We start from the raw sequence: 21,788 nt of genomic DNA, 5'->3' as shown, positions 1-21,788 counted from the left end.
ACCTGGTACCTCTGCACTGTGAAGCCGACGTGCTAGCCACTGGACTACCGGGCCGCCTTAAATGTATATATATTTATATATATAATTTTTTTAAAAATAGTATTCGTGCATGGAAGTGAAGCGGATCTCGGTGGAAGAGGAGAACTGAACCAATCTCTGTATTTGATTATTTTATTGTCGATGTTTTTAATGTTACGTGCGCTGTTGTGTTATTGTTACCTTATGGCAAATGTTGTGGAAAGTGCTTCGTTGCGGCTGCAGCTGTTGTGAAAGATGTCAACTATTGTATTGTATGTAGTACGTGTCCAACACACTCAAAACACAATATGAGCAATTAAAAGTTACATTATATATTTATTTAACAGTGTTAACGGGTGATAGACTTCAAGTAGGAACTCTAATATTATAGTATCAAAACTTTTTTTTTTTTAATAAGTACAAATGACCAATGTAAATGACACAGATAACAAGAAACGACAGACGTTGTCACGGCAAAATGATTATACTTTTGTCCTTTAGCGATAAAAAGGAAATTCCTCTGGCCATAGTGTTGCGTTCGCCTCTAAAGAGACGTTTGTTACAAGCACTGCCAGCTCTTTGCACCGAACGTAGTGATTATATCAGTGAACGTTCTCGAACAAAAAGGCAAAACACATTATATTAAAAGTATAAAAAGTGAAAATGTACAATCGGGCTATTAAAAAAAAGCCCATTTGATGTGTAATTGTCATTAAAAAAAAAAAAAAAAAGACTACAGACATATCCCATGCTGCCTTGGGGCTGGATTGTGCTACATGAAATCAATGTCCTCATTGGATGAGGTGGACGTGGTTCCGAAGATGGCGCCGATATACGCAACGAGTCAAATCGTGCTCCTGGAAGTGAGCGAAGACCTTTGGAAGGCAAATCCGCGGAACATCGGGCTCCTCCTGTGCTCAGGTTCGTTTGAGCCTGTCGATGTGAAAGGTGAGTTTGAGGGCGGGGCCCAGCTTCAATCCCATATACTTCATCATCGTGTCGCTGCGCAACAGCAGCAGCGCCTTGCCGTCGATTTCCTGCCACAGAGGACATTGCGCGTTCATTGCACAGTCGCCCCTTACAAATGATTGTCTTCATTCCTACTTCGCATGCTGAAATATATCGCGGCTTTGTCTTACGTGTTTCCTGAACAGGTCGGCGTGTGGTGCCAGCACGGGGTCGATGTCTTTGATGTAGCGCATGACGTCGTCTACGCTCCACAGGTTGGGGTCCTGACCGCCAGATTTGGTGCCCTCCCCAAAACAACTTGATCCTGCACCAGCGCAGACTCATTACAGGGACGTCCGGGGGCGTGTGCTCACGAGTGTGTGTCGTGTGTATTTACCCGATGAGCTGGCACGATGCACACGGATCCCCGACGTTGGCGTTGACGAGCTCGGGGAGAGGGGGCTGGTCTTTGAACGTTCCAACGTCGCCGTGACAGCGGGCTCCCCTGACCAACGCAGTGATGAAATGTGCAAATAGTTCAACTAAATGTCATCTTTATAGATGCCACGCCACAAACGTTTTCTTCAAACGCCGCCGTATAGTCAGCTTTGCTGATTAAGAATGCGTTCAGACTCGACTGAAGAATTGAACTTGACAGATGCCATTTGGAGGATTTTTTTTTTTTAACCCTTTCAGGGACGGCTTACCATGTCATCGGGTTGCATAAAAAGGTTGACATCAGCTACACGGATTGTCTCACAAAATAAATAAATAAAAACTAAAAATAAAAAGCGGGCGGCCCGGTAGTCCAGTGGTTAGCACGCCGGCTTCACAGTGCAGAGGTACCGGGTTCGATTCCAGCTCCGACCTCCCTGTGTGGAGTTCACATGTTCTCCTGCGTGGGTTTTCTCCAGGTGCTCCGGTTTCCTCCCACATTCCAAAAATATGCATGGCAGGCTGATTGAACACTCTAAATTGTCCCTAGGTGTGAGTGTGAGTGCGAATGGTTGTTCGTCTCTGTGTGCCCTGCGATTGGCTGGCAACCGATTCAGGGTGTCCCCCGCCTACTGCCCGGAGACAGCTGGGATAGGCTCCAGCACCCCCCGCGACCCTAGTGAGGATCAAGCGGCTCGGAAGATGAATGAATGAATGAATGAATAAAAATAAAAAGCTTCACAGTTGACACCTTGACCACTTTCTTTAAATGTCATCTTTCCGGATACAAAAGACAATTTTCCTTTAACGCCACTAAAAACCAGCGTTGCCAATTCCACGCCGCACACTTGGCCATTGAACGCCACAGTGTAATTCAGTTGAACAGATCCCCACATAAAGCGGTTTCTCTTTAAATTAGACCATAAATGTCCACTTTACAGACCGGCATGAGGGCGGGGGGGACTTGCCTCACTTGAAGTCGATCACAAAAATTGCTTGCTACAAAAATCTCTGCCTCAAAACTATAATGAATGATTTTCATATCATGTTTGTGGCATTAGGATCATGTTTGGCCACTTTTCATGTTTCCACAGGGACATTTATTGCTGACGGACACAGCCACTCAGCAACAAATGTCCAACTTCCTTCCTTCCTTCCTACTGAGCCACACTGAATAGTTGAAAAGATGCCCAAAGTTTGGCCTCTCTTGAAAAAAAAAAAGAGTTGAATGGATTTACTACAAAGCGGATTGGGAGGAGTTTCAAGTCAGCAACATGCGGGTGTGAACACGTGAAGAGACCTGCTGCTTGAGGTAAAGAACTGAGCTAAGTTCCACCAGACCATGCTTGTATCTTGAGTTTGTGCTTGCAAGGAGAGAAAAAAAATCGCCCAATGATGGCTCGAAAGCTGGGTCACTGAAGGCACCGCTGTAGAGAGTATATTGCGGATCTTTGCAAGTGGGTCGCAAATCACCCGCGAGAAATTGGGGCTGACGACAACTGTCATTTAACCCAAACGGCCGAATCGACGCGTACCTGTAATGAAGGTGCGTCTGTCGTAATGCAGGCTTTCTCTGGCCACAGGCTGACTGCCAAAAAGCGGGTCGCAGTGTAGATTGTGGCAGAGCTTCTCCAGGAAGCGGAGGACGTAGGTGACGCTGCTGGCGGTGGGCAGCGTCAACGTGTGCTGCTGCTTTTCGAAGAAGGCTGCGAGCACAAATCCACCCGCAAATTGGATTTCCGTTGCGGGTCATTTGATGGGCAAAAAAAACCTCACCTGAAATGACTTCACCGCCCTGGCCGGGTTTAAGGCAGGAGAAGACGCTGGCCTGGTTGTGGGCGGAGTCGACGCAGGCTTGGACGCACTGCTGAAGCACCGACGACGCCTGGGCGGGCCCAAAGTGGTCCGGCAGCTGCTGGATGCGCCGCTGGTTCAGATGGGGACCGACCTTGCCGTACTTGTTTAGGTAGACGCATACTAGGGGGACAAAAAGACAACGAAGCCCCGTTTATCGTCGGCGTGGATACGTTCCAGATCCACCGTAGTAGGTGAAACTCTGGGATGCCAATGTGTTGAGAATACTCTGCGTAATGTAGCGTATGGATACGTGCATGTGCCTTTAAGAGGCGGGGCCTGGTGGGGTGGATTGCGATGTGCGTGAGCCGGATGTGAGTTGTGGCCGACAGCAGCTCTTGTGCGAGTGTCCTTCATTGTGGTTATGCGTTTGACTGTTCTCCAGGAAATCAATAAATGGCGATGGCGATTGTGGCTTGCCTTTCTCGCATGCGGGGGCATCCGAGTAAATGTGTGTAGAGTGTAAGCCAGGCATGTCCAAAGTCCGGCCCGGGGGCCAAATCCGCCCCGCGGTCGAATTTCATCCGGCCCTCGGCCCCTGTCATAAAATCAGTGCCGTCTGGGCCGCAGGTTGGGCGCAATGGAACATGTGTTGCATTGACTGAGGTCTCGTAGACTGGTGAGTGATGTTTCATAGAGTACTGCTTCCCTCTAGTGGCTAAATGAGTAATAGCATTCACTAAATGAGTAATAGCATTTAGACACTAGAGGGCATCACTCACGAGTTAAGACATCACTCTGTGTTTATATTGACTGATATGTCATATTTCAAATGATCCTTGCAGTTGTGGATATGTGTATTGCTTGTTCATTTCCCTGCTGTTCGAGTCAAAGGTTTTGTGACTATTGAAAAGTCATGGTGATACATTTTATGTTTCAAATCAATCAATTTGCACTCAGGAGACTTCTGTCCAAGAAAAAGTCAAGTGAATAAGCAGTTGCATGTGATATACCTGTTTCAAATGAACCAAAAGAAATTCTTAAGATTGTTGAAATTCAAATAAAAATGGAAATGTGAAACAGACGGGCTTACTAAAATTGTTGAACAATATTTTTCAATGTAAAGAATGTCAGCCAAGGTCGGCCCCCCGACATTTTACCACATAAAATCTGGCCCCCTTGGCAAAAACTTTGGACACCCCTGGTGTAAGCCCACATATTTGCGATTCGCTACTTGCATCTTGCACCTCGTCGCGGATTTGTGTCGGTTCTTCGTTGAAAAGTAATATTTGCTGTTTTTGTGCTCAGACCAAAACCTTGTCTGCATTAAAATTACTTGGTGCCGTCTTGGAGCTAAGGCACTATGTTGAAGTGAGTTTGGGAGCGTCATGTAGTTTGTTGTAAGATTTATTCATTCATTCATTTGTTTCACCGCAGCGTCATTTAACTTGCCGATTTTTGCGTTTACTGACCGGTCTCTGTCCCATTTGCGGGTACTGTAAAAGCCCCATAAAAACGCAATAGAGCGGCGGGTGCAAACTATTTTTGGTACCTGTAGGTGCCTGTAGTGCAAATTTGGGGATGGTGGCATTGTCGAGCGGCACAGTGCTGGTGTCGGGCTCTGGGGTGCTGCTGGTGGGAGACGTGGGGACCGGGTGAGGCACCAGGCGAGGTTTTCTCTGGACACAGAAGCGTCACGGCATCAGGAAATTTGGGCAGTCAGCTGTCATTGTTTCACTTAAAATGGTCTAAATCTCCTGATTTCAGCTTTTTCAACTGTATTTATCGGATTATCGGAGTCCTTTGTAAAAGCAAACTGATTATCTTTTGGGTTTTATTTAAAAAAAATAAATAAATAAATAATTTGCAAGCATCTGCTTTGACCTTGGCAAACAATAAGCCAACCAAGTAACTAAATCAATTCCTCGCATGTGATATTGCGTCACTGGCGTTTAGTTCTTGTTTTGTTTACCGCTAAACAATTCCGCATAAATAATTGGAGCGTAAACAGAAATAGGGGAGAAAATATTTTGTATTACACTTTAAAGGCGACAATAAAATTGGATCTGATTAATGGAAGGAATAATCAATTCTAAAAATAATCCAGAGTGGTAGCCCTAATGCTAAAACTTTTTTTGGGGGGGTGTTGAGGGGCTGATCTCTTAAGCTTTTTTTTGCATAGTTTTGCGAGATAACCGTAAAGTAAAAATGGTTGGCAGTTGTTTTGGCGTCGCATGAGAAACAGCAGCTACAAAGTAAAAGCTACAGGCCAAGAAATCAATCAAAATACAGTACTGGCAATCCTGGCCGCTTGGCAGCTTCGACGACTGCTCTCCGCTGGCTCCATTATTATGATTCGTGTTTGATGGCCACTTTTATGATTTGTTTGCCAGCTTACTAAGTGGAAGCGTCACACAGAAAAACAATCTGCTGTACTTGTCAAAAGCCATTAGGTGTGCAACCGCTACCTTGCTGCCAGGCTTTGGCCCTCTTTTCTTTGGAATCTTGACGGGTGCGTCCTGTATCTGTGGCAGGGCCAACCTCTGCGCCCAGTTGACCGGGACTCTGCCGCGGGGTCGTCCCGGAGCAGTCGTAGGCCGCCCGGGCCCGGCCGTGGCCTCTGGCAGGAAGCTGGCTCTCTTTACCCAGCCCAACTGCAATGAGGCAAAGCAGCTTGATGATAGAAATAATGGGGGGGGGGGGGGGGGGGCGGTACCGCACTGCCAAAAACTCGGTAGACTTGGTGGGGACTTAGCAGCAATATTGTCACGTTGTGCCCGAAGCGATGGAATTATTGCTTCGTGCACAACAAAATAACTGAAAGGTGAATCCCCGAAATAGCAGACACAAAAGAGATTTTGTCAGAGAACAAAAGGAGTCTTTAATGACGAACACAAAATACCCGACAGGGAGAATAACAAAAAACGCTGGTCAAAATACGGACCAGGGATAGAATAAAGGGAACAACAGAAAACGCTTGCGGAAAACAAATGGCAAGGAAGGTCTGATTAGACGATTATATAAATTTCGTATGTAATAGGAATAATGGCGCGTAATAACAGCCACAAGGCTAAGAGGCAACAAATAATCCAAATAGTAATTTGAGCGAGAGAATATTGGCGCGGCGTGGAATTCTCCGGCAGTGAGTAGACTGCCAGAGCGTCCAAATAAAGGCTGAGCAATTACTCCCAAATGGGTGACAGGTGTGTAAACGGCGGGCAGAAAGCCCGCCCCCTGCTGGCAAACACGGGACGTGACAAATATGATAGCACACAAAATACAATGTATGTTATTTATGTAATTTATTTATATGTATTTATTATTTTATACATATTTATTTATTAATCTAAAAAATATGACAAAAACAAAACAAAAAAACAAAACATTACACTTACAAAGATGCTGATTATTGAATGTATGGGTTGAGATTGCTAGAGAGCTATTCTGCTAGAGAGCTATTATGCTAGCGAAAGTTAGCTTCAAGAAGTTTTGCTTCGACCAACATCATCAAGGGCCAGCGCTGTGGCCCGTGAATTTGAAATTAGAAAAATTAGAGCGTCTGCAACCTACCTTACGTCCCGGTTTGGGTCCTCGTTTCTTGGGGATCTTAACGGGCTCCAGGCTTTTCTCCGTCTGGATGCTTGGCGGTCCCAAGGCTGAGGCCTTTTGACTCCAAGAGCCCTTGACTTTTCGCCGTCCGGGTTTGCGGCCCCTCTGGCCGCCGGCTTTGCTTACCGCGGGGGTCGTGTGCACGGCCGAGGTCTCGACGGCCCCGTCCGTTAACGGTCCGCTGGTCTTTGGCATCACAGCTGCAATAGTAGACAGGGGCGGGAAAAAACAAAACAAAACAAAAAAAAACAGGGCGTGGGTTACCAGGAATGTTTCGGGAAACACAACATAGTAAAATGAATACCGAGTCATATGATCACGCGGGAGGGAAAGAGCTCGAGGCTACATGAGGCTGTTCAATGAGAAACGCTGTCCTACAAACACTTCATGATACTGGCAATACTGTCGCATTAAAGGCAGCTCATTCATTCAATCCAACTATCCCGATGCCAAGCAATATATCTCTTTGTTTCCCTTTTTGGGCAATTAAAAAAAATAAATAAAGGCACCAGTGATGGCAAAGAGGGAAAGTGTGATGAAAAAAAAAAATTGCTCCTAAGGAAACGGTACACGCGTCTCTGTCCAGGCTGCTCGGTAGAATTTGGATAATTTTTAAGACCCACAGAATATTGTCTTCTGTCAAAATATAAGCAACGTCTTTTCTCTTGACTGTGAAACACCGTTTTTCTGCTAGCAACTCGCGACATATGCTCTGCTTATACCAAACATACAGTACGTGTAGCCGGCTCAAGTGTAAGGTAGCTAAACGTGTCCTCTCCCTCATAATAGACGCAAGTCGAACGACCCCGATGAATCTTTTTCTTCCACTCAAAAGCTGTGCTGATCTCAAAAGCCAAAAGGACGCAACAGCGCCATCAAGAACGATATGTTGGCCATGAGTGGTTTACAAACCTGACTACCGCAGACCATGCTCGGCGAGAGCGTCTTCCGAGGCTTAGCTTTTCAAAACGGTCCGATTCTAGTTCACAGATATAAACATCCGCTGTCGTGAAGGAGTTGAAAAGGGACTTATGATGGTGACCTTTTGACCTTGGAAATGATGACTTCAATTTCCATTGTTTTCTTTTGGGATTTCTTACACAGAATTTTCTTGTTGCCTAATTAGCGCATCGTGAGCATTGTCTAAATCGAATGGAACAAGGCGGCAAATCTAGGCAAGATTTGAACCCAGCTTGCCTTTCAAACCGGCGGTGTGAATGCTAGCCTTTGAGGCGCCACTCAGTGTGAGGAAGGCAGCTGCTAACAGATCGGAGGTCACACCGACAGTCAATCAAACACCTTCGGCAGACAGGTGCCACGGGAAAATTACTTCCAAGAAGCGCAGGAGGGAACGGAAACTTGTGTACAATATATACACCCTGTGGCGATCTCAGATGAAATACAGTGTAACCTCAGAAATAAGACCACCTATGTTACTGCTCAAGGTGGTCTTATTTTCGGGGTGGTCTGATTTCTGAAATGGCATGCAGTAATGATAATGCAGAAGTAATGTGGCTCACATGCAACAATATACTGTAGCGTCATGTACACACAAAGAGTAATATGATGATGGATTGTACATGCAACTGTATTGTACACAAAAGAAATTTAAGCATTTGAATAGTCTATGTATGTATAAGGCAAGAGAAAAAAAACTCATTTCTAGTCTCATTTCTAGGGTTTCAATACAATACAATACTGTACATAGGCGTTCTATTTGGGACTGTACAAAACCGGTCGTATTTTTAAGGTGGTCGTTTAAATGAGGTGGTCGCATAGCGGGGTTTCACTGTATACTCCGATCAATGCCGCGTTGCAAGTTGCAACAAGTTCTCATCCGGTGGGGGGGGGGGGGGGGGGGGGGAATCCTTCCAGATGGGTTTAATTCTTGACTAACATATTTTGGGACCTTGCGGTGACGCGTTCGTTGAGCAGCGGCAGCCGTTGCCCACACCGAAGTGTTGAGCAAAGCAAATTCTTGTTTTCACACAGCAACACACGCGAGCGGCAACCTCCTGGGGGAAACGTTCATTCTCTCGCTTGAAGCGCATTTGTGCTATTGCACTCTTCTTACCTTCGCTACCCTGCTCAAATTAAAGTCGCACGTGACATCTCGCGTGCTTCCTTCCTTGCAGATTAATTTTTTTGTCTCGCGCCCTCAGCGACACTCGTCCTCCCTGCTCTTCTCCTGCTATCTGCTCACCGGTCTACAGCTTATTGGCATACATTCAAATAGACGTTTCTCAGGAGTAAAGGCCAAAATGTGCCATGCGTACCTTTTGTTCCGGGCGGCTGCAGGTTGTCCCCGGTGCGTGCGCACCAGCCAACCGGGAAGATGTCGCGCGAGTCGTAGCGGCAGTAGTAGTCGAAGGCCCCCCGCCAGCCGTCAAAAGTGACCTGCAGCTCCACTCCGCGCAGAGCGCCCACAGTGGCCGGGCAGATGAAGTGAGGGTTTTTGCGGTCTACCGCCTCCAGTTTCATGCCCACTTGGAAGGAGTTCTGCTCTGGCGCGGGGGGCTCCTGCTGTGGATGATGCGCGGGGGAAAAAGGTCACGGTACGGAAGGATGTGACACGGCGTAATATTTCGCGCGGGGCCTTGAAACCCAGAAAACCTTACGGCCCGTGACGGTTGAATTTAAAACTGGTCAAGGGACTATTTATTTATAGTTTCTTTATCAGAAACTATATCAGAGATGCTGCTGACTTTGGGAACTGTCTCAACCCTTTGGAATGAAAACAAGATCGGTGAAAATTTAACATGACGTGTATTTTGAAATTTTGCAAATGTTATTTACGGTGAAGAATAATATGGAGGTATTGTTTTAAGTTTTCATTTCACTTTTTAAGACATGCCGATGACCACGGGAGGTCCCTGAACTTGTTAGAATTTAAAAACGATGTTTACTGTCAAAAAAAAAGTGTTGGAGTTTGTATTTGTTTTTAACATTTGTTTATCTTTTAACATTCACTCATCTTCCGAGCCGCTTGATCCTCACAAGGGTCGCGGGGGGTGCTGGAGCCTATCCCAGCTGTCTTCGGGCAGTAGGCGGGGGACACCCTGAATCGGTTGCCAGCCAATCGCAGGGCACACAGAGACGAATAACCAACCAGGCTCACACTTACACCTAGGGACAATTTAGAGCGTTCAATCAGCCTGCCATGCATGTTTTTGGAATGTGAGAGGAAACCGGAGCACCCGGAGAAAACCCACGCAGGCCTGGGGAGAACACGCAAACTCCACACAGGGAAGCCGGAGCTGGAATCGAACCCGGTACCTGTACACTGTGAAGCCGACGTGCTAACCACTGGACTACCGGGCGGGCCGCCCTATTTTTTAACATTTTGATGGCAATAAGTTCCCTTTTAGTGAAAGTAAATATCGGCTCCAAATTGGGAGAATGCGGAATGAATCCCCACTTCAAAAGTAAAGTAACAGTCAGGGAACCCCCCCCCCCCCCCACCCCAACATATCTTTGTTGAATTGTCACGCTTTTCATCATTGCATGACGAACTGAGATGCTGTCTACTCGAATGGAGACGACTATTTGAGGACCTGCGTGCGAGTGATGTAGAGTTACCTTGTGAAAGATGCGCGGAGGCGCCATCTCAGCACCATTTAGTGTCTTCAGAAGAAACAAGGGCCAGGAGGATGCGTTTAGACGGAAACCTGACCCGTGAATTTTCAGAATTTGAGCTATTCCGTCGATGGCCAAAAACCACAATCAATCACGGCCAATGTCAGTGTGCGGTCTTTTACCAAGCGGGGGCTGCAACATCCCGCCACTCTTCTCGCAGTTGCCAATGGGCTGGATCTCGGACGAGTCCACCAGGCGCCAGAAGTCGTTCTTGTTGTCAGAGCCGTCGAGGCGCAGGCGGAGCCGCGACCCCGTCAGGCCCACCACCGTGGCGATGCAGGTGGACGTGGTGTTGCGCGGGTCCTGAGCCTCCAGTTTCATGCCGGCTTTGAACTCATTCACGGGCGGTGTAAGGCTCTAGAGGGGGTCGTCGATTGAGACGTGAGTGGCAGATTGCCGTTTTCTACGCCGACAAGATTATCGCTTACCTGACGGAAGCATGACACGGGCGCTGCGCTGGCGCCTGTCTCTTTGAGGTACTTCTCCCAACTGAAATGGCCTGCGTGGAAAGAAATACGATTCATACATTTGTGCAGGACTTGCTTTGAGAATTGGGGCCTCTGAAGTTAAATGCTCTGAAGTCGCGTGATTTGGTGACGCCTTTCCCAAAGAGCGGCCTCAAGGGTGGTGTATAAGGAGAGGGGGACATCGTGTGGACTTGTCCAGTGACGTTGCTTGCAAAGCATAAATGATAGTCGGGTATTTAATTTGCACCCCGTTGCCGGCATTGTGGACCCCATCTCTGTTATAGCTGATACTTCAGAAAGCAAATAACTCCAAAGGTCAACTCTGCCCCCACATTATGACGGTGACTTTTATGGAGACTCATAATGATCTTTGGCAAGTTAATAAGAATTACCTTGGAACAGGGACGGCAACCGGGAGGGCCGTCCACTCCGAGCGTGCTTGATCTTTCTTGCATCTATCCACTCTATAGCTAAAAAGGTTTTGACAGTAAAATAAATCAATTTACCAGAGAAATTCCTCTCAGTCAATTTTTGAAGTCAGCATTGCAGTTTGGAAAAAAAAAGAGACAACACTGAAAATGCCATAACATGCAAATGCAACAGCGACCAGCTATACAATAAATCTTTTGAATGACACAATAATAACATGTTACCTTTCTGCGGCGCAGGCTTCCTCATGCTCCACTGCTACGGAACAATCTCAGGATATGAAAGTAGCTGATCACCCTGAGAGAATTAAAACAAAACAAAAAACGTTTTTACACTTTCCTCGCAATTTGAAGACTTTTTTTGTGGGATGTGGGGGAATATTCAGAACACTGCAACTTTTGAGCATATCTAGCCTTTTGAACGAGAGGGGCATATGAAAATGGTATATCAGTTGTGGACTCTAGTAAACAGGCCAACCACAAAATTCAGGAATTCATTTCAAAACACCTTTATAATTGGGGTTGTACTGCTGTATTCATGGAGGTGTTTCTCATCATTCATCTCCTATCGAATGGGGTGCAACAATTAATCAATAACGTCACAACTAAGTGATGGTCAAAACTGTTGCTTCTCGACAGTAAATATTCCGATTTCTAGAGTCCTCTACGAAAGCGGATAGAGATCATCTTTTAATCGATGACGCAAATCATGTTTTTTTGCAACCGTAGTAGTAATAACCCGTACTTGACGTGTCATGGAACCTGAAACAGCCTGAGAAATGCATCTCAAAACTCATGACAGTGCATGAAGGTGTACCTAACGTAGCGTCCAATGAGTGTACGCAGTGTTTGATGGATGAGTGAAGAATAGCGACAACAATGAAGTGAACCCCCCCACACCCCCGATAATACGGCACCGACTTACCTTAGAAGTTCATGACCGCTAAGCGATGTTCTCTTCCCACCAGACCGGCTTGTTTTCCACACAAGTGCGCCTTTTTCTTTCGTCCAAGCGAGCCGCCACCTTCCAAGACGACGAATGACAAAACAGCAACATTAACGGGGTCTTCAACTTCACTTTCAACTAAAGCCCCCCTCGGCTCCCTGAAGTCTCGAATCTGCCAGAAAAATAAAGCACACTGTTCGGTTAGCTTGGGTCGCCCACGTTAGTGACACGCAGACGCGCGGCGCCTCATTCAAAGTACAAAAGCCTCCCCCTCCCTCCCCCTAGCTTCCCCCCCAGACACACAAGCCGAGGAGTCCTGCCAGCTCGGCTTGACAGGCGGCGTTGCTAGTCAGGAGCTCGGCTAACCAACGCTACCACTACGGTGTAAGTCCCACAAAAAAAAAGCCAGTACGTGTAACATGACAGTACTTGACTTGTTATGACAAACACATACGTGCCAATGCAGGCAATCGAGGCTCGGAGGCTAACTAGCGTAGCATGCTAAGCGCTAGCTCGTTGTTGACCGTATTAAAAAAATATATATACAATGATGGCAATGCGTACGACAAGAAGTGTACCAGACACACTTTCTGAGGCGGTCGCGTTTGCTTTTGCAGGCTCCGCGACGACGCCGTGTCCTGATAGAAGACGCAGCTGTCAAGTCTTGTTTGGAGACGTGAGCTGCTGGCTTTGTAGCGTGTTGTTGTTGCCAAGGAGTTACCGCCACGCCGCCATTTTTGCGACTGGATGTCGATTGGGGTTGAGTAAACTGGGGGTGCTGGGGGGCTGAGGGGGATTTTCCAGACGGTACGACGAGACGCTGCAAGATGGTCAGAAGAGGAAACAGCGTAACCCAGTGGCCAAAATGGGGTACAATATTATAAGAACAGCGTCACAAGAATCACGCTTCATCTCGTGGGATAGATACACAATTGTTCAGTAGAGATGGAAAAAAACGTTACAATTTGTTTATATATCTGTCTAGATAGATAGATAGATAGATAGATAGATAGATAGATAGATAGACACTGTATATGCATTCATAGATAAAGGGCAGAGGAAAGCCGTTGTAGTGAATGTAGCGGTCCTAAGTAATGGAAACATCAGAAAGAAGGAACACGAGAAACTCAAGGTGGTCGGAGCACTCGGGGGCAGTGACCCCCAAACTAGATGAGTGGTTGCATCAGATCCCGGGAACAACATCGGATAACTCAGTCCAGAAATGTGCAGTGCTGGGAACAGCAAGGATACTGCGCAGAACCCTCAAGCTTCCTGGCCTCTGGTAGAGGACCAGAGCTGAATGTGGGACGGGCACCACCCGAGGGGTGAGACGAGGATTTAAAAATTTTTTTGTATTGAAAATGTATAATCAAAAATGAAATATATGAAAAGTACTTATATTTTGTCATGCGTGTACATATTTTGACCATATTTGAAATAGCATTTTTGGAAATGCCATTCAGGTTAGGAAATGTGAGGTACTGTGTGGACCCCAATAACAACAAACTGATATCCGGGCCTGCTTGATTGAATAAAAAGCTGTTATACTCTCAGGAAACCATGATTTATTTTGGTTTGTGAAAGGCAACAGGTGCCTTCTGACATATAATCAAAGAAAATTTTATTTTTCTGCCTGTCGCAGGCATTGATAAATGAACAAATTATTTGAAATTGCACAATTTCCCACATTTACAGTACCGTACATTGGTTGTTAGGAGGATTGTTGATGTAAAAGATTGATAGATCACTTCAACAGTATTTGCAATTTGCATGAAAAGATTTAGATTCCAACATTGTAGCTCATTACGTTTCGACGCTTTCACACACGAAACACTTCTATCTGAATAAAAGGCTACTATCACACACCGTATAAATATCTGCTCTCATAAATGATTGCAAGAAAGTCATGATTGTTTTAAATCTTACTGCAGTACAAAGCGTTGGTGCAATTTAAGCACATTAAGTAAGATGTGTCCTAGTTCTAAAATAAAATAAAGATTGCTTGAAGCAAAACCTGACATTATTTATAGCTATTTGTTCCAGTAAAAAATATTTGAACATAGTGAACCCACAAATAGGGAATTTTAATATTTTATACATATTTATGAATATAGTAGGCCTGGAATGAAGTCTTATAAAACAGTGTTTCTCTTAAATTTTTCAGGACACTTACCCAATAATGAAAAGAAATGCAGACCTCTATTCTCTAAATCTGTCGCAACCGTAGCAGTGCCGAGCCATCCAACGATATACAGTGAACTGCTTATACAACCAGGCATAGGTGTTTCAATGTTGTTGTTGCGGATGTGCTGAAGAACTCTTAAAACGAATCCCAAGATCCATAAAAATTGAGTAGTAAATAATAATTTTTACATACCGGTAGTCTTGAAACACGTAAAATTGGACAGTAATTGTTTGAAACCGAATTTTTCAACAAAAAATCTGCTAGCTGAATGCTAATGTTATACCCACACAGAGCGATAAACTGTCTTCCAATTATATGGCGCAAGTACCTGACTTAAATATGGACTTTTCCTGAGGCTTCATTCCAATGGTCGTTCGGACAGTACCACGGCACAGTGCTTTTTTTGAAGTGGAGTGAAAGAAGCTAGATGTTGTGTCAAGTCCTTGTGTTAAGAAATAAAACCAAGATGCTCATGACAAGCTAACTGACTGGATACCAATGGACATTCTAACTCCAACTCAGACAGGAAGAGAGGGAGGATTTTTAGATATTTGTGTTTAAAGTACTGGCACAAAGTTATTGGATTACATTTCATTTCCTGTAAAAGTACAAAATTAAGTCCGGTGTCCGTTTTATGATATTTTAAATACAAAATACAGTAGTTGGACTGGTTTACCATTACTACTACAACTACAAAAAAAATGTGGATGTGGAGGTGCTACTGTATCAGAATGAGTTGTCTCCTTTCAGAAATTAGTCGTGTTACAGTCTGCTTGTTTTGTAAATGTAATCCAGTCCTCTTTGTCAGATTTCACAATTTGGTCACAGTCATTACCAAGAGGTGAAAGCGCTTCTAACTTCTGACCCAACGAAGTTGAATTGAGGCTGCAGTCGAAAACTGCCTTTATTCAGATGTAAGGGTGCGAAACTTGAAACGAGCTGCCATGTCAATTAAGAACCGAGTGGCAAACGTTGCTATGTAATTTGGAGAGAACCAAACACCCCCAGCACTCTGCTTGTGTGTGTCATGGTCAGGGCTTCTCATGCCCGGCTTCATCCTGTGTTGGGCAGGCCGTAGCCCCGTGCACCCCCCATTCCACCTCCCAATCCTCCTTGCAGGCCAGTCAATTATGTTCGGTTTCACACGGTGAAAAGGGTTAATTGGCAGTGCCCACGCGCCTGATTGGACCTGTTTCACGCCTGTCGGCCTTCATCGCTTCAAAGGAAGCCACCCCCCACCCCCTCCCCCTCGCCGCCACCAGTCCACCGGGAGACCGTTATCAGAGCACTCACGCAGTCACACTCCTAGTGGACATGCACGCAGTGTTCTTCAAAAAAAAACGCCCTTCTGATAGTCGTGGGAGCTCGAATTTGTGCACACGAGCGACACTGCACTCGAGCTAGTATGAGCATGTTTACGTTCTACCGTTGACCACAAGGGGGCAGTGTTGCTTCAATCAAGACCCGTGATCACTCCTGTCTCATCATCATCATTATCGTCGCCATTATTTTTCTATCCTCTGAGGACCCACATGATCCATCACGGCACATTGTTCTGTCATTTCAAATCACTCGTTAAATCCTAATAATGATCGTCTTCTTTCATTATGTAATATTCATGCCGTCCTTTTCTCTCTCTCCTTTTTTTTTTGAAGTCGATTTTGTCTTGCAGAGTGGCTCATTGACAAGTTTCCCTCCAGTGTTATTGTACGCTTGTCTCTCAGTAAGTCCATGTGATCTTAGTTCTTTATTAATAAGGCATAAGCCACAGAGCTGCCGGCACCCAACTCCATTATGGCCGCCATACAAGTTCGTTAGAGCCAATTAACTGCACGGACAATGGGCCTTGCTCAGCGGCTATTTCTTTCATGAAGCACGGTGCTTTCAATATATTCTGGTGCTATAAGTCTTGCAAAGGTGCTTTTGAAAGCTCGTGGCATGAACAAGCCTCTCAATAATGTCTGCTTTCCTGAGAATTTAGTTGGGTTTCATAATCATCTCTCCTCAATAGTGCTGGCCCTAATTGATCGTCAGTCACCTTTTGACAATTCGCTAAAATTCTCACGACAGTCAGATCCATAAATATCAGGACATGGATATGATTCTCATCTTTTTTGGCTTGAAACCGACATTGTTTTAACTACGGACTTTCAGCTTTGATTTGGTGGGTATATTTCTTCAACTCTGGTGAGCGTTTATATAGGTGCCTCCCACTTTTTAAGGGACCAAATGGATGGATCAATGGCGGATGGATACAACTTTATTGTCAAATGTGCTGAATGTGTAACAAATTTAATGGGACAAATGAACAATCCTGAGTAAGACTTTCACTTTTAACTACATATTTATGGTTTTTACAAAATTTTTACAGCTTGGTGAATGTCACATTTTACCAAAGAAATATTTGTTGGAAAAGCCAGCATGCAGTTTGAGAGATAATCTTTGTATGCTTCACTATTTAAGCCACTTGTGCATATTTTTTGATTTAATGATGTAATTACTGTATATTTTTCATTCATTCATTCATTTTCATTCATCTTCCGAGCTGCTTGATCCTCACTAGGGTCGCGGGGGGTGCTGGAGACTATCCCAGCTGTCTTCGGGCAGTAGGCGAGGGACACCCTGAATCGGTTGCCAGCAAATCGCAGGGCACACAGAGACGAACAACCATTCGCACTCACACTCACACCTATTGACAATTTAGAGTGTTCAATCAGCCTGCCACGCATGTTTTTGGAATGTGGGAGGAAACCGGAGCACCCGGAGAAAACCCACGCAGGCCCGGGGAGAACATGCAAACTCCACACAGGTCGGAGCTGGAGCTGGAATCGAACCCGGTACCTCTGCACTGTGAAGCCGACGTGCTAACCACTGGATTACCGGGCCGCCGTATATTTTTTATAAAATATAATAATGCTCATTGCTATTTTTCTCATTCAGAAACACATGAGATTTATTTATTTATTTTTGTTGTGAGTCAGGAATGGATTCAGGGTATTTCCATTGATTTCAATGGCGAAAAATGATTTGGTATCCAAGTGAGAACCAAGTACTCAAGGAACAGAGTCATATCTCAAGGCACCGTTATACTTACAGCATTATTACGACTTGGCCATGGCGAAATCTAGCCGAGTCTCACCTAAACCTACAAGCGTAATTTTTGTTGTGAAAGATCATGCGACGGCATGGAATTTTTGACTGGCCGTCACATCTGCGACTGTTGCGACACTTCAAAATTTGAATTGCCACTTGCCTCTCCTCCTACAGGTGTCCCTCCTTATATCACAATTCATTTTTTGCTGCTTCAGTGCATTATGATTGAATTTTTTTATTTTTGTACTAAATCACAAATTATTAGGGGGGGCGTACTTTAATGGCAGAGAATTTCTTAAATTTGGGCTCATTTCTCAAGTAACGTGACCCGCGCGATATAAAGGGGATTACTGTAATTTAGACGTTAAAAAAAATGAATGTCTACATTCCGTGTCAGTGGTAATTCAGAACAAGGCGGAAACGTGCTGTCTTCTACAGACATTGTTCAAGTGGCTTAAACTGCTACATGTGTGTTTGTGCGTCCTTCTGTTTTTACCTCACACTCGGCGGGTGCATTTCTGGCGACCCAAAAAAGTGCAGTGTCGAGTGTGAAGACGCTTGGACGTCCAATCCCTAAAATGTGTTTTTTGCTCTCACTTGTTCACAGCCACACGTTTCCACGGGATTTCCTTCACGTGCCTTTGTCGCCGGCTTGCATCGCTTCGTCAGCGGGACACTGCCACCTGGAACTCTCCGTTCAGGAGTCAAAGGTATCGAACGCTACGAGTCACGCCGAAAGCAAAGCCGCAGTTATGAATGGAGACGTCACAGGCAAAAGCTTTGGACACTTAATGATGGATTTTGAGAACACAAAAATGTTTCTCTTCGCAACAGAAATTTTTTTTTCAAACTGTACTGGGTTCGCACATCCGGCTGTGTTTTACTTTTCTCTTAGTGAACTTAGATACAAAGAAATATTTTTGATGCAGCCCAACGGCATCAATAAAAATGTAAACAAGAGCACGGAGGGAGCGCAAAACTCTGCCGAAGCTTGAACTTTTTGAAAGGCAAGATCAATGAGGGATCGACCACAACCGTGAGACGTTCAAACGGTTGCGATGGAGGCATTTTTACTCCAGTCCTGTAGGGGGCGGCAAAGTGTGAATGTCACGCTTGCATGTGTGGATTCTTGTCATGAAGTCATCTTTGTTGACAAATTGTGCCTTTTGAAATTATATCCGCTTATGAAAAAGGCAACGAAAAAAAATCTGATTCCAATTCACATATCGGCCCAAAAAAATATATATATCGGAATTGATCTGCAGTGTGAATAGAGCCTTATTTATGACGTGGCGCATATTGGCATGTGAGTTTGAGACCAGTGTTTGTGAAACGTGTCAAAGAATGAGTTGTGTCTCGATCAATCTTACCTTGCTTCTCGGCCCCCGACAATCCACCTTTCCCATTGACCCTGCACAGGTTAAGCAGTCTTACAAATAGTCAGTACACGGGACCAGCTTCTCAATTTGGCAGCAGACTCACTTTTGGGTCCGTTCCGAGTGTCTTGCTCGCTCTTTTTCATTTTTATCACACTAATTGAGTCTGGCTGAGCTCGCTGGCAATGTGTTTTTGGACTTCCCAACATGTCGCCGAAGGTGTCCGTTCGCCAATGGCCGGGCTCCATCTTCGCGGCCTGTTTCCGCTCACGCAGGCGGGACGGCGAGGATCTTTTCCCACTGCGCCTCCTTGTCACTTTCAGCACTCTGGCACGCTCCAACAAAGTCACCCCCACACCTACCCCTCCTTTATTCACACGGACACAAATATCCACATCCACGCCGTCATTACCGCGCGCACATGCACACACACACACACACACACACACACACAGATTGCGTGTGTTCCCTCCCAACTATGCCTCAGAGGACCGCGAGCGTGTGTTGCACAGACGAGGACACGCACACACAAACGCGAGTCCTGCTACACACTCCCCATCACTGCTGGCATCCTGGGAGGGACACGCGAGAGGGAGAGCGAGCGCGAGCATATGTTGGATCGACGTTTGTCGGAGGGGGGGATATTTCTCTTTGGATGTTGTCTCACAAGCTCTGACGGCGTGGCGCAGAAAGAAGTCGTTATTTTTTTTTTCTCTTTTTTTTTTTCTCCCCCGTCCAATTTATTAATCCTTTTAGGCGATGTTCTCTGTTCAGAAATGCAAATTGAATCAATCTGAGGCTGACTTTAAGACTTTTCAAGTGGGATTTAATTAGAAGCCGGGGCCTGCAGTTTTTAATGAGAGAGGGGGTGGAGAAAGAGAGAGAGAGAGAGAAAAGATTCATGGGGAGGGAGAGTGGGTTTGCGGTTTTGATCTGGGGTCCTGCTGGAGAAAGGATACACAAACACACAACAAACACACACACACAAAGTTAGAAACATGCACGCAAATTCACCCTGTGTTTGGTTTTTCCCTCATCTCCGTCTTCCGAGAGTTCAAGCCGACATCTTTTTTCACTCGAAATTACATCTCCAAATCTGCCGCCCAAAAGTTCGTCAGCGTTAAAGGAATGACGCTTGACTTTGGACTTCAATGATGTTTTGAGCGGAAGAGGGCAGGGTTGGAAACACGGTTCAAGACAGATGTCTGTTGAAGGGGAAAAGTTCACTTTTGGAAATATTAGGACAAGAAATATCAGAGAGGCCCGGTAGTCCAGTGGTTAGCACGTCGGCTTCACAGTGCAGAGGTGCCGGGTTCGATTCCAGCTCCGGCATCCCTGTGTGGAGTTTGCATGTTCTCCCCGGGCCTGCGTGGGTTTTCTCCGGGTGCTCCGGTTTCCTCCCACATTCCAAAAATATGCATGGCAGGCTGATTGAACACTCTAAATTGTCCCTAGGTGTGAGTGTGAGCGTGGATGGTTGTTCGTCTCTGTGTGCCCTGCGATTGGCTGGCAACCGATTCAGGGTGTCCCCCGCCTACTGCCCGGAGACAGCTGGGATAGGCTCCAGCACCCCCCGCGACCCTAGTGAGGAAGTTAGGAAGATGAATGAATGAATATCAGAGAATTAATACCGTGGATGTTTGCGAATCTTATTTTATACCCTGTTGGATTCAAAGCAGTTTCATGTACTCGGGACGGGAAGAACGGTTCGACAAATGTACTTTCAAATTAAGGCTTTCGGTTGTGAAAGTCTAAAGATTGGTGGAACATTTCCAGTGAAGATGCCTTTGACCTACGTCAAGTACAAACACTTGAGATCTAGTCTGAAATCAAGAATTAGCGACTCATTTGAAATGGCGCCCATGTTGTGTACCGATTTGTCCTCCATCCATTTTCTGAACCGCTTAATCCTCACTAGGGTCGCGGGGGGTGTTGGAGCCTATCCCAGCCGTCTTCGGGCAGTAGGCGGGGGACACCCTGGATCAGTTGCCAGCCAATCGCAGGGCACACAGAGACGAGCAACCATCCACGCTCACACTCACACCCACACCTAGGGACAATTTAGAGTGTTCAATCAGCCTGCCATGCATGTTTTTGGAATGTGGGAGGAAACCGGAGCACCCGGAGAAAACCCACGCAGGCTCGGGAAGAACATGCAAACTCCACACAGGGAGGCCGGAGCTGGAATCGAACCCGGTACCTCTGCACTGTGAAGCCCACGTGCTAACCACTGGACTACCGGGCCGCCCACGATTTGACCTGCACCATATAAATTCCTCCCGCTCTGACAAAAGGCCGTGCACCTCAAAGCCTAAAAAGTGGTTGAAATTCCATAGTCACGTTGTCTGTGATCCAACCGCCCCAAACACTTAAAAGGTCGGGAATCTGTCGAGTTGTTCGGCAAATGGGCTTTCACCCATAGAGCGCTTTTCTACCTTCAAGGTACTCAAAGTGCTTTAACTACGTCCTCGTTCACCGGCTTCACGCGTGCCTTTCGCTTGACTCGCCGAGAAGGACCGAGACATCCCAACGTGGCGCGTCGTCAACGAGCACACGCATGTACGCTAATGTGTGTCACAGCCCAAATGTTATTTCCGTGTTTATTGTGTTTATTTTTAGTCGTTGCCGCTCTTTTGAACATTTTGCGGACCCTCCCGTCACTCGAGTAGCGACGATTGTAACAGACAGCGCCTCCTTCAAAAGGAAATCTGCTTCTTGGATTCATCAGAGACTTTTTACTGCCATTTGGCTTCCGCACACTCTGGATGATACATTTTGAGGGGTGAGGGGGCGGGGGGATATGGTGCCGTTGGAAAGGGTGAAGTCAGCCCGTGGTGCCAGGATGTGGTTTTG

The 21,788-nt window shown here is 45.9% G+C and overlaps 1 protein-coding gene and 2 long non-coding RNA genes across 5 annotated transcripts in view; 2 read left to right on the top strand and 1 right to left on the bottom strand.

The window, feature by feature from the left end:
* Positions 1-334: 334 nt before the first annotated feature.
* On the bottom strand, positions 335-13,021 carry LOC127600487 (polycomb protein SCMH1-like). Of its 3 annotated transcripts, none has more exons than XM_052065095.1 (16): positions 12,869-13,021; positions 12,261-12,359; positions 11,561-11,633; positions 11,300-11,377; positions 10,869-10,939; positions 10,563-10,797; positions 10,384-10,472; positions 9,081-9,327; positions 6,766-7,004; positions 5,664-5,849; positions 4,748-4,874; positions 3,178-3,378; positions 2,937-3,107; positions 1,364-1,471; positions 1,158-1,291; positions 335-1,055 (listed from the first exon to the last, which is right to left on the bottom strand). In XM_052065095.1, the coding sequence occupies exons 3-16, from the start codon at positions 11,583-11,585 to the stop codon at positions 936-938; spliced, it is 2,031 nt and encodes a 676-aa protein (XP_051921055.1). In that variant the 5' UTR covers positions 11,586-11,633; positions 12,261-12,359; positions 12,869-13,021; the 3' UTR covers positions 335-935. The 3 variants fall into 3 exon arrangements, with proteins under 3 accessions (XP_051921055.1, XP_051921054.1, XP_051921056.1); XM_052065094.1 differs by having other exon boundaries at positions 12,860-13,012; XM_052065096.1 differs by lacking the exon at positions 12,869-13,021 and having other exon boundaries at positions 9,081-9,324; positions 12,261-12,823.
* The window catches only part of LOC127600684 (uncharacterized), a 75,970-nt gene continuing 56,635 nt past the window's right edge, over positions 2,454-21,788 (top strand). Inside the window, exons 1-2 of the long non-coding RNA XR_007962385.1 lie at positions 2,454-2,713; positions 18,167-18,269. This is a non-coding gene — a long non-coding RNA (uncharacterized LOC127600684). The remainder of the gene's footprint in view (positions 2,714-18,166; positions 18,270-21,788) is intronic.
* LOC127600690 (uncharacterized) lies at positions 12,537-13,035 on the top strand. The gene is made up of 2 exons (XR_007962393.1): positions 12,537-12,665; positions 12,899-13,035. It is a non-coding gene; the product is annotated as an uncharacterized LOC127600690 (long non-coding RNA).

Source organism: Hippocampus zosterae, chromosome 5, assembly GCF_025434085.1.
Source record: "Hippocampus zosterae strain Florida chromosome 5, ASM2543408v3, whole genome shotgun sequence".
NCBI lineage: Eukaryota > Metazoa > Chordata > Actinopteri > Syngnathiformes > Syngnathidae > Hippocampus > Hippocampus zosterae.
This window is presented reverse-complemented; position numbering and strand designations above follow the sequence as displayed.